This window comes from Diceros bicornis, chromosome 17 (assembly GCF_020826845.1).
Source record: "Diceros bicornis minor isolate mBicDic1 chromosome 17, mDicBic1.mat.cur, whole genome shotgun sequence".
In the NCBI taxonomy this organism is placed as follows: domain Eukaryota; kingdom Metazoa; phylum Chordata; class Mammalia; order Perissodactyla; family Rhinocerotidae; genus Diceros; species Diceros bicornis.
In genome coordinates this window covers 48,198,487-48,214,615 of record NC_080756.1, presented here as the reverse complement: position 1 = coordinate 48,214,615, position 16,129 = coordinate 48,198,487, and the positions used below count along the sequence as shown (strand labels likewise).

General features: G+C 45.0%; 1 protein-coding gene across 1 annotated transcript; it reads left to right on the top strand.

The window, feature by feature from the left end:
- Window positions 1–3,373: 3,373 nt before the first annotated feature.
- Window positions 3,374–7,369, top strand: CDKN1B (cyclin dependent kinase inhibitor 1B). Its single transcript, XM_058558731.1, has 3 exons — window positions 3,374–4,315; window positions 4,836–4,965; window positions 7,085–7,369. Exons 1-2 carry the CDS (start codon window positions 3,841–3,843, stop codon window positions 4,955–4,957), a joined length of 597 nt encoding a protein of 198 aa, XP_058414714.1. The 5' UTR covers window positions 3,374–3,840; the 3' UTR covers window positions 4,958–4,965; window positions 7,085–7,369.
- Window positions 7,370–16,129: the final 8,760 nt, after the last annotated feature.

Sequence of the window (16,129 nt, the reverse complement as noted above, 5' to 3'; positions counted from 1 at the left end):
TCTGTCTCCCCTCCCCCCACGAGAATGTAAGCTTCTTCCCAGTTTTAAATCTGTTTACTTCTGAATCCCCAGAGCCTGGGATATTGAAGACACTCAATAAATATTTGTTGAAAGAAACAAAGAATAAGCAAGTTAATAGAGGGTACTCAATAAATATTTATTAAACTGAGTGAAAGCTGTCAAAAACAGATGACTGTGAAATTTCCAAACTCTAAAAATATGTCGGTTTAGGAGAATAGTGAAATTGAGAGAAGCTGCCTCGTTATAAACATCCTCAAGGAAGGATTAAAATTGTGTGCTTGTGGTGGGAGGGGCAACTGGGCAAGGAAGTGTGTACCTGTGCAGAAACATTAGGGGCTGTATAACTCCCTCCCCGCACCCCCCACCCGCCGACTGCATCTGAGGGGCGGGCTTGCCCAGCCACTCCATTCGGACACTTGTCTACCACACAGGTGTTTTCTTTTAAATTATTTTGGTCTTTGCCTATCTCCCCAGCTTGTGAAGAACACAGAAATCTTGGGTGTCTTATGTGACACTTCTCAGCTCTCAGCAGGAAACTACCAGGAGTGAAAACGACAACGAAAACATCACCCAGGACTAGATTCTGAGTCTTGGGGAAGCAGAGCCCATTTTAGAGCAGGGCAAGTGGAACGTTCTGTCTTCTACCGAAGCTCCGCCTTCACACTGTTTATCTGCAATTTTTCTCCCTGGCTTACTCTTTTGCAGCCGCCTACTTTCCGCAGGAGGATGGCGCTCTGATCTCCGCGTTCCCTCTTCCCTCGGGGACTCCATAGTATTTTTTTCACGCTTCGTTGCTACTACAGCAGACGCCTGCCTTCTCATTATTTGCTGTACAGATCTCCGGTGTCTTGACTGTAAACAAAACACTTTAGATCATAGCAAGGTCGATGTAAGCACAGCCTTTCAGCCGGCAGCCAGACGTCTTAAGGTGGCGTGCTCCACTTTTCAAGATTTAACAAAGCAACAAAATGGTGCTCCTACACACCAGTTGAAGAAAGAGTCAGGGTGTGTAGGGGATAGAAGTACTAATTTTCTACTTTTATGTAAGATATTAATTCCATGAATAAAATCAAACTTTTGTGACAAGGTGTAATACTCTAGAATATCTCCATTTACATGGTAGTTTGTGTATTTATGACTGTGAATTTATGCTTATGTATAACATAGAATTCCTGTGTAGTCTAGGACTTATGTAAAAATTTCAACAATGATCAAATTTCAGGAATAGGGTATAAATTATGGTATTGAGGCCTACACTAATTTTCCTGTTCCTCTCCCCCTCTTCTCCAATCCAGTAAATTAAGTGGGGCATTAAATGTAGAAAAATTAAGATGAGACATCTTACTCTGATCGCAGGTGAAATATTTTCTATTGGTCAGGTAGGAAGTCCTGACTTTGAAACATGTTTTGGGCACTGCCTCCCTCACTGCTCTCTGGCTATCACCTCATCCTGGAATCTGCATTTTAGTTTAACTAGTGTATAGTGATACCAAAGGCTGGAGACAGCTGCCTTTAAACATCAGTGACCACAGGCCATATCAAGGAGACATGTGCAGGCAGCCCAGGGCAGGAGAAGGAGCCATTTTGAATCATTTATAAGAGAGGAGGACTTGCAGAGGACAGCACAGGCGAATCCAGACAAAAACCTGAACCCATTGGGGCCATCAGGAAGGAAAGGAACAGAAAATGAACCAGCCTGAGAGTTAGGAGACCTGTGTCTAGTCCTGGCGGTGCTACCAACTGGATATGTGTCCCTGGCTAGGAAGCCTCTCTGAGTCTCAATTTCCTCAGTGGCAAAAAGAGAGGGTTGAACCACAGGGTTCCCAGGGCCCCTCCCAGCTCTTACCTTCTGGAGAGTATGAGGTGAGGCAGGCACAGAGAGTGGACAAACATGTGGTGAAGAAAACAAGTTAAAAATCAAACTCATGTGTAGCACAGATGCACAAGAAAACATTGTTGCTGTGTACTATTAGAACTGCAGGAGATTACTTTCCAGTAAAATGTATTAACCTGGGCCCAAACCAAGATTGTATGTATTGGGGATGGGGTGGGGAGGCAGTTAAAGACCCTTTGAGCTCTGTCTCAGATATCATAGCCCTGACCATCCCGTTTTAACTTCCACCACCGTGCTCAAGATCATATGGACAGGTAAATTTCAAGTTGCAAAGGGGAGCAGAGAAATGCCCACATAATAATATCAGAAGTGAGGACATGGTGTGGTGATTTTATAAATCACTTCATAATCTGGAGTTGCAGATTGTTTTCACCCTTCAACGACTTGGAGGCCTCGAAAAGCACTCACTTGCATCTGAATGTTGTTCTGGGTGGGTTAAAGCAGCGAGTCTGGGGGGAGAGAAAGGTAGAGGAAGGAAGGAGCTGTTGTATTTGGCGGCAGGACTCAGGTAGAGGAAACTGCTACAACTCGGGAAAGAATTGAAACATACAAAGAGGAGACGAGTTCCCACACGCAGCCCATGTCAACGGCCTTCACTGTGCTCGGGAAGCAAGAAGCCGGGCCAGGGGTGTAACCTCGTTTTGAAAACTCAATGTGTCTGAGACGGCTACGGGACTTGGGAGACCAGGTTTTGATTTTGAACTCCCTTCTTATTTTTATTGAGGGAGAGCTTGGGTTTAGAATACATTATAAATGCTGCGCCTACTCCAGGCTAATTTATAGAAAGCCGTTCGCCTAGGCTTCTTCCCTAAGCCCCCTGCCTCCCCTAGAACAGCTGCGACTTCTAGGTTAAGGGGGAGCTCACCACTGCTCATCCCCAGCCAAGTCACCCAGGCAGGGGGCTCCCAGCCCCTCAGGGAATGTTCCCTGCCTCCCCCCCAGTGCCAGAGGTTGGGGCCACGGCTGAGAGCCCAGCTGGGGGCAGAGCTCCCAGCGTCTGCCCGCACTCCCAGCTCGGCGAGCGCGGGGAAAAGCTTCGGAATCATCTGGTCCAGCCCCTTCATTTCCCGGGCGAGGAGCGGGAGGTCGGGGCTTCCGAGCGGCCGCGCGCCAGGCAGCGCAGCGCCGGGACTAGAACCCAAGGCCCCACCGGCCCCGCCGCCCAGGCCCCTCCCCAGCTTCCCGGCCGTTTGGCTAGTTTGTTTGTCTCATTTTTAATTTCGCCGAGGCCAGCCAGAGCAGGTTTGTTGGCAGCGGTACACCTCCAGCAATCACGCGACCAGCCAATCTCCGGCCGGCGCTCTCGGAGTCGGCGCGCGGGGAGGCGGGGAGGCGGCCGAACCGCGCCGGGGCCACCTTAAGGCCGCGCTCGCCAGCCTCGTCGGGGCGCGGCTCCCGGCGCCGCAACCAATGGATCTCCTCCTCTGTTTAAATAGACTTGCGGTGTCAATCATTTTCTTCTTCGTCAGCCTCCCTTCAACCGCCATATTGGGCAACTAAAAAAAGGGGGCTCGTCTTTTCGGGGTGTTTTTCTCCCCCTCCCTGCTCCCCACGTTCTCGCCGCTCCACGACTCGGACGCCGGCAAGGTTTGGACAGGCGCTCGGGGCGCGGGACCCGCGGGCTTGCAGCGGCCCGGACCCGGACTGGCTCTGCCGCCCCCTCCGCGCCGCTGCGCTCCCCGCCCTCCCGCTCGCCCGTCCGCTTGAGCGGCGGCCGCTCGCGGCTGCCTGGCCGGGGCTCCCCCTCGCCCCCTCCCCCAGCCCGGCGCGCTCCTGACGCTCGGGCGCTCTCTCGGGGGTGTTTGTTGCTCTCCGCTCCGAGGGCAGTCGCGGGGCTCGTAAGAGGGGTCCGGGCCGGGTCGGGGCGTCTTGTTTTGTTCGGTTGTGTTTCCCGAGAGCGGCGGGCGTCAAGACCCGGGAGGAAGATGTCAAACGTGCGAGTGTCTAACGGGAGCCCGAGCCTGGAGCGGATGGACGCCCGACAGGCGGAGTACCCCAAGCCGTCCGCCTGCAGAAACCTCTTCGGCCCGGTGAATCACGAGGAGTTGACCCGGGACTTGGAGAAGCACTGCCGAGACATGGAAGAGGCCAGCCAGCGCAAGTGGAATTTTGATTTCCAGAATCACAAGCCCCTGGAGGGCAAATACGAGTGGCAGGAGGTGGAAAAGGGTAGCTTGCCCGAGTTCTACTACAGACCCCCGCGGCCACCCAAAGGCGCCTGCAAGGTGCCGGCGCAGGAGAGCCAGGATGTCAGCGCGAACCGCCAGGCGGTGCCTTTAATCGGGTCTCAGGCAAACTCAGAGGACACGCATTTGGTAGACCCAAAGACTGACGCGTCCGACAGCCCGACGGGCTTAGCGGAGCCGTGCACTGGGATCAGGAAGCGGCCTGCCGCCGACGGTAAAGACCCTGCAAACGCCTAAATGTCTGTCTGTCCGGGGCACCGCTCTGCCTGCTCGAGGGTCTTCACCTCGGCTTTCTTTTCAGCGTATTCTGATGTAGCTTTTGGGGAGCGAACTTTCCTAATCTTAGGTTTTCAATGCTGTCTAGCTGACTGCTGGTCTGTTTACGATTAAGTCAGAAGCCTGAGATTGCCTTATCTGATCATTTCTCTAACTGAAACCATCGCAGTCCCCCCTGGCTAGCCAGGGGTAGGTATGTGACAACGATGGGATGTTTATCAACGGCCTCCCCTTCGCTATGGAGAGCAAAAAGCTTTGGGGCGTAGAAGACACTTTCTGTTATGTGAAAACAACCTCGTTTTGTGCCCTGCAAGGCCCCTGGGAACGACGGATCCAGGATTGTGGGTGGAGGTGGTGGGTTTTTCATGCCCTGACTATTGTGCCAACTTCTGTCAGCCATTGTTTTTTTTCTAATAAAGATTGTGTGTGTTCTTTTTAAAATTCCTTCTTGCCCTTAGATTCCTCTCCTCAAAACAAAAGAGCCAACAGAACAGAAGAAAATGTTTCAGACGGTTCCCCGAACGCGGGCTCAGTGGAGCAGACGCCCAAGAAGCCGGGCCTCAGAAGACGTCAAACGTAAACTGCTCGGTGGGTTGATTACTAGGAGCAAATAACTAACACCCGAATTGGACTGCAGGAAGTCGTAGGCTTTCAAACCCCAAGATACCTGATCTTAGTGGTTGCTGGCAGATTAGAGCTTGCGGGTTTCTGTTTTGTTTATATTTTTTGAGGTCAAAAAAGCAGGAATGGAGAAGGCTGAGACTCACTGTGGGGTTACTGTAATTCTTCACAGTTTCTACGTCCTGAGGTCATTTTCCCTTGACACACACAATTACTAGAGCAAGTGTCCCAGACAAGTACTTATAACCAAGGCCCGGTGGGTAGGAAGGTCAATTCCCTGAGTCCACTAAAAATGTTGGGAACAAGAGGTTCTTTCCCCATTTGAACAAGAACTGGGGTATGCCTCAGTCCCACTTCATGAGAATTCATTTCCCAGAGTTCAAGTTGAGTCAGTAACAGATTTTGAGCCATACATGGAAAAATGGCAAATAAATTTAAATTTTGAGGGAAAAGTTAGGTCCAGACGGCTCATATTTGGTTAATCAAACCGTTAGAAATGTGAATAGAGAGGTATATCGCATTCTTTTATCATTTTCATAAACTGTTACTTTCCCTGTTTTCTGACAAGTTTTGGGGACAGAGAAGGAAGCTGTGTATTTAAAAAAAGCAAAATGGAAAGCTCAAAAATACTCAAGTTCCTACAGAATTTCTGATTACACTGAAGTTGCAAAGCAGAAGTTAAATTAACTCTGCCAGAGTAAGCAATCCAGGAACACGTCAGCATGTGTATGCTAATCGCACTGTAACAGGATGATTTGGATATTTGTAGGGGAAATGGATAGTAGTTATCAGGGCTGGCAGGGTAGGTCTACCCCGCACAAGGGAAGTGGAGATTTTTCCATCTACTAAAATTTGATCAACATGAGTAGCTAATTTGAATAATTTAGCCCCCAATTTTACTTGGATTGGCTATCCCTAATGATCAAACTACATATATTAATAGCTTGTAAACTTCTTATAAACAAGGACTGTGACCTCTTTTTTCCCCCAAAATACACTCATAGCCTAGCATATAAAGAGATTTTAATAGATGTTGATAATAACTTAAGTCCTCATTTATAAAAATTTAAAAATAAAGAACGTAGGGATTTGTTGGTTTTGTTTTTAACTTTGTTGTTTTGTGTTTTTAAGTCGTAATGTCATATATATGACTTTTTCACATACATCTGATATTTTTCAGAACTTATACAAAATGGCACTATAGAACCTCTATATTACAGCTGTAGATGAAGTGGGAAGGTTGGATGAAAAATTTTCCTGAAGCAACCTGAATACTTGCAGCTCTTGTTTTGTTATGACTTGTGGCTGTTCATCAGATGAGCCACAGTGAATCAGACCTACTGGATTTTGATCTGGCCCCATTTTGACATACAGAGAAGCATTTGTTAGTCAATATTGCCAGTTCAGAGAAATACTAGAAATAGTAGTAAGGATCTATTTAAAAGTATCCATGTGTATATTCTACATATGACTAAGAAACTAGAATATTTTGAAAAAAAAAATAGAATTTTCTTTGGAGAGCCTTTATGAGTTACATTTCCAATTATTTTTCAAATTTAGACAAGTTTGAAAATTTTGGTACTCTTAAGTGTTCCAGTTTCTTAATTTTCCTCCTATATCTGTTCTTTCTTACTATTTTTGACCCCGATTCTCTAGACCAGGGTTTCTCAACCTCTGCACTCTGACATTTTGGGCCAAATACTTCTTTGTTGTGGAAGGCTGTCCTGTACATTGTAGAATGTTTGGCAGCATCCCTGGCCTCTCGCATTAGATGCCAGTAGCACCCCCCACCCCCAGTATGACAACCAAAAATGTCCCCAAACATTGCCAAATGTCCCCTGGGGGGCAAAATTGCCCACTGTTGAGAACCAGTGCTCTAGACAAAACTACACAACACAGAGGAGAGTAAAAATCCAGTGAAGTGAACGTTGGATGGAGATAACTGTAGTCATCAACTTTTAGTACATACTTTCTTTTCCATTGCTCAGGTATTTCCCAACTAAGACAGTGACAAAATAATTTCTGTATTTTAATGGTAATGTTACTCTAGTGCTTTTCACCTAATTCTTTCTTGTTTCTTTTGCAGAATTGAGTATGTTTCCTTGTTTATCAGATACTTCACTGCTTGATGAAGCAAGGAAGATATAAATTGAAAAATTTAAATACATATCGCTGACTGAATGGACATCTTATATAAGCACTGAAAAGCAACAACACAATAACACTAAAAGTTTAGGCACTCTTAAATGATCTGCCTCTAAAAGCATTGGATGTAGCATTGTGCAATTAGGTTTTTCCTTATTTGCTTCATTGTACTACCTGTGTATATAGTTTTTACCTTTTATGTAGCACATAAACTTTGGGGAAGGGAGGGCAGGGTGGGGCTGAGGAATTGGCATGGGGGGGTGTGAAGAGCTTGCTTCGATTTAGAGCAAGGAGAAAAATATTTGACTTGCATGAAGAGAAGCAGTTTTGGGGAAGGGTTTAATTGTTTTCTTTAAAGATGTAATGTCCCTTTCAGTAAGAACTGATACTTCATTTTAAAAATCATCCAAATTTCAACACTGGCTACAAGTAACTGCTATTTATTTTTACATGAAGCTTATTCTCATTTGGGAGCTGTGATGATTCCGTTAGGTAGCAGCAAATGGCTCTTTTTTTTTTAACCAACAACAACAACAAACTGTCCTTCTCAGTGCTCCCCCCAAGTCCCCGTTAAAATTGTAATTTACCAGTTAATTGTTCACCAGTTAGGTCATCCCTCCAGGTAATTCTGGACAAAAATTTGGGGTGTATGGGGGAAGTTCTGCATGCTCAAAATTGACCAGCTAATTTTTATCAGATTCGTTGGAAAAATTTCTTAATTTTCTTTTTATTTTGGGCTTAGTAGACACAGTCAAAATAATTCTAAATCCTTGGATATTTTTTAAAAGTATAAGTAACTTCACATTAAAAAAATGAAATAATTTTTAATTTAAAACTTCCCATTCTGTTTATTTGCCCAAAAGAAAGTGGTGTTTTTAAAGGAAAGTGCGTATAGAGAAAAGTACATTCGTGGGTTAAGTGAAATGGATATGACATCTTTAAACAGTATTTTACATTGCCTGTGTATGTGTATGAAACAGAACCATTTGAAGTGTACCTGTGTACATAACTCTGTAAAGACACTGAAAATTATACTAACTTATTTATGTTAAAAAGAGATTTTTTTTTTTTAATCTAGACCATATACAAGCCAAAGTGGCATGTTCTGTGCATTTGTAAATGCTGTATTGGGTAGAATAGGTTTTTTTCCCTTCTTGTTAAGTAATATGGCTGTGCTTAAAAGGTTGCATACTGAGCCAAGTATAATTTTTTGTAATGTGTGAAAAAGATGCCAATTATTGTTACCCATCAAACAATCAATAAAGAAAACTTCCATAGCTATTCACTGAGTTGAACTATAATGTGTTTACTAGGCTTGACGTATTTGACCTGGTGGTTCTAGTCATAGTTACACAATATATATGAACTGGTAAATACCTAGATAATTCAGGCCTACATCTCAGATGATGTTCATGTGGGTCCGTAGTCACTATTTTCCACTTAGTTCTGTATGGGTGGACAAAGCTTTAGAAGTGTAAAGTGGAAAAGCCACATTTTCATATAAATAAGATTGTCTACATTAGTTCAGATATTTATGTCTTCTAGGATATGAATGTGTCAGAACTAAAAATTCTTACATAAGTGTAGACTGATCACACATTTGCAGGATTGAAAATGAAACTAACATGGTGACTTCTGTAAATTCTGTATTTACACATGCAAAATCTGGGGAATTAGAGCAATTGTTCAGAGCATTTAATCTACACCTCTTGTCCAAAATATTCGGATATATAGGTCCCTTAGAAATTAGACTGCATTCCACGCTAATTTAGATAGAACAGGTATTCTTCAAATTAAACTGGTCATCATACACAAACTCCACAATTTCTGAATTTCCTGGTTATAATTTACACCACCAAAAACTGGCTAATTTACATCTCAAATCTGAGGGATTGGGGTTCCCATAGCCACATAGCAGAGAAAGATATTTTTTATTTAAGAAAAGAATTTTTTTAATGCATTTTAAAGTCAAATTTACTACAATTCCTGTAATTTCACATTCTCTTCAAAAATGTGGTTAAGGTGTAAAAAGTAAATTATTTTTTCTAAGAATCTGCAAATGGTTAAATAGCAAAAATTTGAATTTAGGTTAATTTGTTTTCCTCAAATGCTTGTATTTACATTATTGCACCCCAAAAGGGGCTCTAAACAAGATCGTCTCAGCTTATTTTGACCCGAAGTTGCTTTTTTTTTTTTTTTTTAAGCAGAGTCGACTCTTCGGCTGCTGGGGAGGGAAAAGTAGGTGTTTTGGTGGTTGGGCCACATCTTCCAAGTAGGTATTATTTTAATTAAAGACTAAAGGTGTTTTTGTGATTCTATTCAAAACACGAGTACAGGGTGTTTTTCAGGAAGAGACTGAGAAAGCAAGAAAAACCATTCAAAATAGGGAGGAAGGAGTGGAGAGTCAGGAAATAAAGAAATAAAATTAAGGTTTCTCTGAACCAAAAAGGGTACTTTAAAAAGTGTCTTTAAGGGAAAAATCTTCTTAATTGCTACATGTTCCCCATTTTCCTTTCCTAAAGAGGCATCTTTAATGTGAATCTTTAGAGATTGCGTTTTAGGAGTGCTGGGCCAGGAAGAAGTGGATGCTCACCGCGCCAGGCACGTTTACAGGAACGCAGCCCCCAAGTCACCGTGTCGGTCCTTCACACGTCTGTGTCAAGTCTCCAAATGTATGCCCCCGATTTGGGGCGTCCTCTCCCCTACGCATACCGCGGGGTGCGCCGCGGGCGTCCCTCCGAGGGGATGCGGCCGCCGGCGCCAGCCACCTCCTGCCCCGCTACCCGGGCCACTGCGCCGTCGTCTCCCCAAACCACCCCGCAGCCCGGCGCCCGCCCGCTGCGGCTCTTGCGGGGTCCGGCTGGCTGGCGCCTCGGGACGAGAAGGCCATCAAGTCTCGCTCCTCGTCTGCAACTTGCGGCTCCCGCACCGCCCGGGTCGCTGCGCGCAGTTCCCGCGCCCGGGGCGCCCGCAGGCCGTGGAGGTGGCTGCGCCTCGGGCGGCGCAGCGGGGCTGGGCGGTTTCTCAGAAAGTTGCCTCCCTCATCATCTCTCCTCCGGACCTAGAAAGAAGAGAAAGCCCCCATTCCTCTCCACAAGGAGACCCTTCACATGAGTCCCCTGCCAACTCCAGAGCGGTGAGGGGAGCTGAGCGAAGAGGAGAACCTTGCTGAATTCGTGGACCCTCCAGGGCAGCAGCCCGCTCCCACCCCCACCCCGGGCTCCAATGATCCGCAGCCCCGCGCATTTCGAAAGGCTTCCCGGCTCGCCGGCGGCCGAGGAGGGCCGCAGCGGCGCGCAGGACGGGCCGAGCGCCACGGCCGCTGGCCGGGGTCGCTTCCTCCCTTACACCCGCTTTGCAAAGTCCCCCCATCTCATCCCCGGCTGCCCAGAGCGGGGGACTGGGGCAGGAAAGAACTAGGGACATGTGGGTCCAGGGGCATGATTGGGGGACGAGGGGGACTGTGGAAATCAACAGAAGGTGAGCGGGGCGGGCGGCCTGTCAGGCCGCGGTGCGCCCACCGCCCCGGCCGCGCCGAGCGACCTTTCCCGGCGGCCTGGGAACGCTGCCTTCGCCATTTCATCTTCATCATCGTTAGCGCAGACACTTGCTCTTCATAAGCTCCTGTGGATTGAAAAAGGTGTTTTAAAAGCTTGTCTGGGGTCTCCAATCTGCTTTTCAGAGTGTGAATTTCTTTTTTTAATTTGCCATCTCTTTCACCTGAGCCACACCCTACGCCCGCTACCCCCTCCCTCCCCGCCAAAAAGAAGGTGAAAATCCTGCAAGTGAAGCTGGGGGTGAGAGGGCTCGGGGTCAGGCGAGACAAGCCCCCGCGGCGGGTTGAGGGGGACCCTCCTGGATCTCGGCTCGCGTGGGGGTGGCGTGGGGCGGGGTGGGGTGAGCCTCGGACGCCGCAGAACCGAAAGTGTATTTACACGTAAACTCCAGTCCCCGTGCGGCCGTCCGCGGACCCGGCCCGTCTCGCGTGGGGACACACACAGAGGAGGCAGGAATTAGTAAAAATTACAAAAAGAAATCGGTGCGCGTTGGGCGCGAAACGTCGACGCGCCTCAAAAGGAACGTTAAGAAAAGGCAGGAGCAGGGCGCGCGGCCGGGCCGGGGCCGGGGGATTGCATCATTGCAGCTCCCCCTCCAGAAAATGGGCTCCGAACCGCGGCCACCATCATGGCGCTCGGGCCGGGCCGCGCTTCCCGCGCGCCTTCCCCGAGCGCACGGGCCACGGGCGCGGAGCCTCCAACGAGCATTTTGCAAACCTTTTCCCCCTCTGTCGAGCGCCCGTCCGCCCACCCCCTCCTTCCTTTTGTGTGCTTGTGTATGTGTGTGCGTGCGTCCGTGTGACTGTGTGTGTGGACTAGAGAACTTGAAGATTATTTTTTTCCTCTCTTTTTTCCCTCCCGTGCTGGTGGTTGTAAACTTGATTGGCATTGGCTGCGCCCACTGACCCCTGCGCCGAGTCCACTGCAGATTTAAGGTGGATCCGAGAGGCTGCAGCCACAGGCGGAGTCTCGCGCTTTAGCTAGTTTTGGAGGAAAAAAAAAAAAAAGCCCCAAACCTTGCGCCCGCCGCGTTTTTACGAATCCCCTGCGGTACCAGCCCCCGCGCCCGCCCCGCCCGCCGCGCACTTCCTCCGCCCACCTCCCGCTTCTTCCCCATTGGCCTGCGCGAGCAGTTTGAATTTTTTTCTTTGGACGCTTGTTTTCTTGTAAAAAATACAGTACCCCAGATCTTGTGGCAAAACTACTTCGGTGGCCCGAGGTGGGGTGTTTTAGCCGGTTTTGTAGAGGCGGGAGGGATGGGGATGGGCGGGGCTTCTGTTCCAAAATTTTCCCCTTAAGTGCCGTTGACAGGGTGCAGGCGGGTGGGGGAGCGTGGGGCCGCGGTAAACAAACAGGAGAAGCTCCGGCGGTGGCCGAGATGTAGTATAAAACGTTAATGGATGTCCAGGGCGCGCCGATGCACCGGCGGCTGGCCAGAGGTCCTAGGGAGGCGCTGGCAGGAGCCCTGGCGAGGATGCACCTTCCCCTGCCCTGGAAAGGTAGACTTGGGGAGAGCGGGAGGGTGAAGGTGGCCCGGAAAAGAACACCTTCTCATTACCAAGAAAAAAAAAAAAAAAGAAACAGAAGAAATGCAAATTTAGCAAAAATGTATTATTTCAAGCGCCACCCAGTCAGAATTCATGATAATTCAGGTAGTTGGTGTCATTTTTACTGAAGTTTTAAAAAAGTTTTCTGTCTCTGATTTCCAGAGTGCTTTTGAGTAAGGAAAAGGTTAAAACAAAATCGAGATAGGGAATAAGAATTGAAAGTGCCTTTGATTTCTGGGTCTGAAAATTAATTCTTTTGATAAAGTGCTTTAAGATTTAGGATGATGTTATTTGTAATACAGGTCTAATAAAATGATGTCCTTCATTAATTATAACCCAGTTAATTATGTTTTACTCTACTGTGAAAATTTTAAAAGTTTATAACAATTCAAATTATTGTCCAAATGACTTTATCTACAGATTAGTGAAGTTAGCATATATACATAGTTTTTTTTGACGTTACTCTTATTGCAGTGTAGCTGACAGTTTTAACCAGATGTCCATCTCAGCCTGCAGTCTAACTGTTCCTATCCCAACCTTCCAGCATGTTTTTTTAGTTCTTAACTCCTCCAATACTTCCTAACCCAACTAACCCTTTAAGATTACCCCAACCCAACTAAATTCCTCAGACCACCATAAACCCACCTGCTAGTACCCTTAGCCAGGAATTTTTTGAATTAAGACTGCCCCCAAATGGACTGGCTAGCCTCAGGAAGCAGTGAGCTCATCGTGCCTGGAAGTGTGAGTCAAGCAATAGTCTAGATGATCCCTTGATAGGGATGTTATAGAAAAGATTCAAATATCAAGTGAATATTAGGACTAGTGATTTTTAAAGTCTGTTCCAGACCCTTGAGATAACTATTTCCAACCTTGGATTTTCTGGATTTCTACTAAATTAAGCAATTTTCCTTGCTCATTACCATTTTCTAGATGGTACTGGAAATGTACCGTCCAATAGGGTAGCCAGAAGCCATATGTGGCTGTTGAGCTCTTGAATGTGGCTGGTCCAAATTGAGATGTGCTGTAAGTGGGAAATGCATGCCAGGTTTCCAAGAATTAGTATGAAAAAGAATGTTAAAATCGCATTAATAATTTTTATATTGATTTCATGTTGAAATTATATTTTTGATATATTGGGTTAAATAAAATATGAAATTTAATTTCATCTGTTTCTTTTTACTTTTTTGTAGTATGGTTTCTAGACAATTTTAATTTACAGATGTGACTGGCTTTATATTTCTGTTGGATGTTGCTGTTCTAGATAACACCTGTGGTAACTTGAAGCCCCATCTTTGAGAGTGGTGACTAATGATACTAAGGAGTGGGTGGTAACTTCCAGCTGCCATCCAAATTTCGTAGGTTAAATTGAGGCCCAAACTCAGCCTCTGGAACCTTTAAAAAGAATTCTGCCAACACCTGACACCTAACGTTTACTCTTTAACACTTAGTATTAGGTTTGAACCGAGATTATGGAAATATGTTTTTATTAAGAGAATTAATATGTTGCAAAAAATGACTGAAATGGTAAATTTTGTTATGTATATTTTACCACAATTTTTTTTTTTTAAAAAAGCTTTAAAAATAAGGCATTTGTTGAGTTCAGGACCATCTCTAATTATTTCAGAAAAGACATGGTATCAAGTTGTTTGTGGTACTAAATCAATAACACACACACCCACACATAAACAATGGCAAACTAGGAAAAATGTTTGCAACCCATATATTGAAGTGCTAATATCCCTAATAAGTAAAGAGTTTCCACAAATCAATGAGAAAAAGCAGACAAACCAATAGGAAAAGAAGCAAAGGATACAAACACAGTTTTCAGAAAAGGAAATACAGAAGGCTCTTAAAATATGAAAACATACTCAATTGTAGTTTGAGACTATTGGGATATAAACTATATATAGAATACATAAGTTTAGGTAAATAGAGACACAGTTAGCATCATTCAGATACAAAGATGGCCATCATCCTTTCTTGATAGTTTAATCTGTGCTTCCCTCCTTTCCATCCAAGGCTGAGTAATTTGTTTTCCAGCTTCATTGGTGACCAGAGAAGCAAGGAGTTTGCATGTGTGGAAGCCATGATCACCTTTGAAGTCCAGTGTCAAGTCCCTCTCATCCAAACTGTCTAATGTTTGGCTTAGTGGCATCACCTTACTTTGGCCATAGAAATCCCCTGAATCTGCCTCTTAAAGAAAGTGCAACGACCTTTCTTGACACATCTTGTCCATTCCTGCTTTCAGTGCCTGCATATCAACCTATAATCTGAGTCTCGCCAAATTTATCAGCTTATTTCGGCTTTTCCTTCAAGCTCTCTATTCTCTTTTAAAAGCTTCAAGCAGAATTTATTATATGATAAGCATTAAATGTCAAATCAGTGGAGAAAGCTTATAGTAGGGAATAAATGGTGTTAGGTTCTAGCTAACCACGTGGGGAAAAAAATGTTAAATCCCTCCGCTACACACACACACACACACACACACACACACACACACACTTGCATTTTGTATTTTATATTATATATGTGGGTTTACTCTTTAACAATTCCTCTTCTATAGATTTACTTTGGGGAAAGAATCAGATATATGACTAAAGATATATTTACCAGAATGATCATTGTAAAGTTATATATTAGATTTTAAAAAGAAACAAAAAAGTAAACAGCCAAACAACTCTTTAGGTATAGGATTATAAGGTTGATTATTTGATTGAGCCAAATCTGTCTCATATCCAAGAATGACACAGATTGCAGCCATTAAAACACCCCAGGTAGCTTTATATGTATTTTAGGAAAAGTTGTCCATAATATTAAAGCAGGCACAGAGCAATATTTATGTAAAAATTTTAGTAAAAGAATTTTAAAATTCACATATATATGCATAGAACCGGCCTGGAACTGGCCTCACGTTGATAGTTCTGATTTCTGAGAGTGGTATTATGAAGAGACTTTCACTTTGTGCGTTTATATATTGATTGCATTTAAAAAAATTTTTTTGCTTTATTGAAGTGTAATTGACATGTAAATTTGTAAGATATTCAAAGTGTACATCATGGTGATGGTTGTATTTTTTATAATGGATTTTAACAAGAAAAAACCATAAAGATACTTCAAATTTGAAAAATAACTATCCTTACAATTCTTGAATGCAGAATCAGTTTCTCTTCATGTCTCACAGAGCTCTTCTCAGGCATTCTTAGAGAACAAGGCATTTCTAGAATTCATTTCCCCTCCATTTTCTGTCTATTTAGTTTCGGGTAGCGTTAAATCCATATATGAATTATGAGGAGTATGTGTGTGCGTTTGGGTGTATGGTTTTGCTTCCAGGGTACATAAACGAGGTATAAATATCATCCCCATTAACTCAGGGATATCTTAACAAACCGTGGAAAATTGAGCCTATTCCATCTTTTTGCCACATGGGATCCTGCTGGTAACATTATCCCAAACCTCACATTCCTTGATCTTTGGCATTTGGCACACCCAGGGATTCTGCCAGGAATTCAAGAGATCAGCTCCTTGCCGTAGTTGTTACTTAGGACATAGTGCTGGGGAGATTGCATTAAATTTCGAGTTAGCAGACCAGTCTTGAGCTGTCACTCCTCGTGGGACTGACCTGGGGCAAATCTTAGAATCTCCGAATACAGGGTATGGCGGATCACTGCATCCAGTCTCCATTCTACAGATGAAATAGTTCTAATCCCTGATTTCCTGCAAAGTGGGGAAGTTAAATGAGATGATTTATAGGTTCCTCCCAGCTTACAATTCTGTGATTCCTGTTTCCAAGTCAAGATCACGCCGTCCATCCCCGTGGATCAGGTTATTTTCCAGGGAAGCTAGATTCCTGATTTTTGGCCACAAACCACATATTCACAGGAG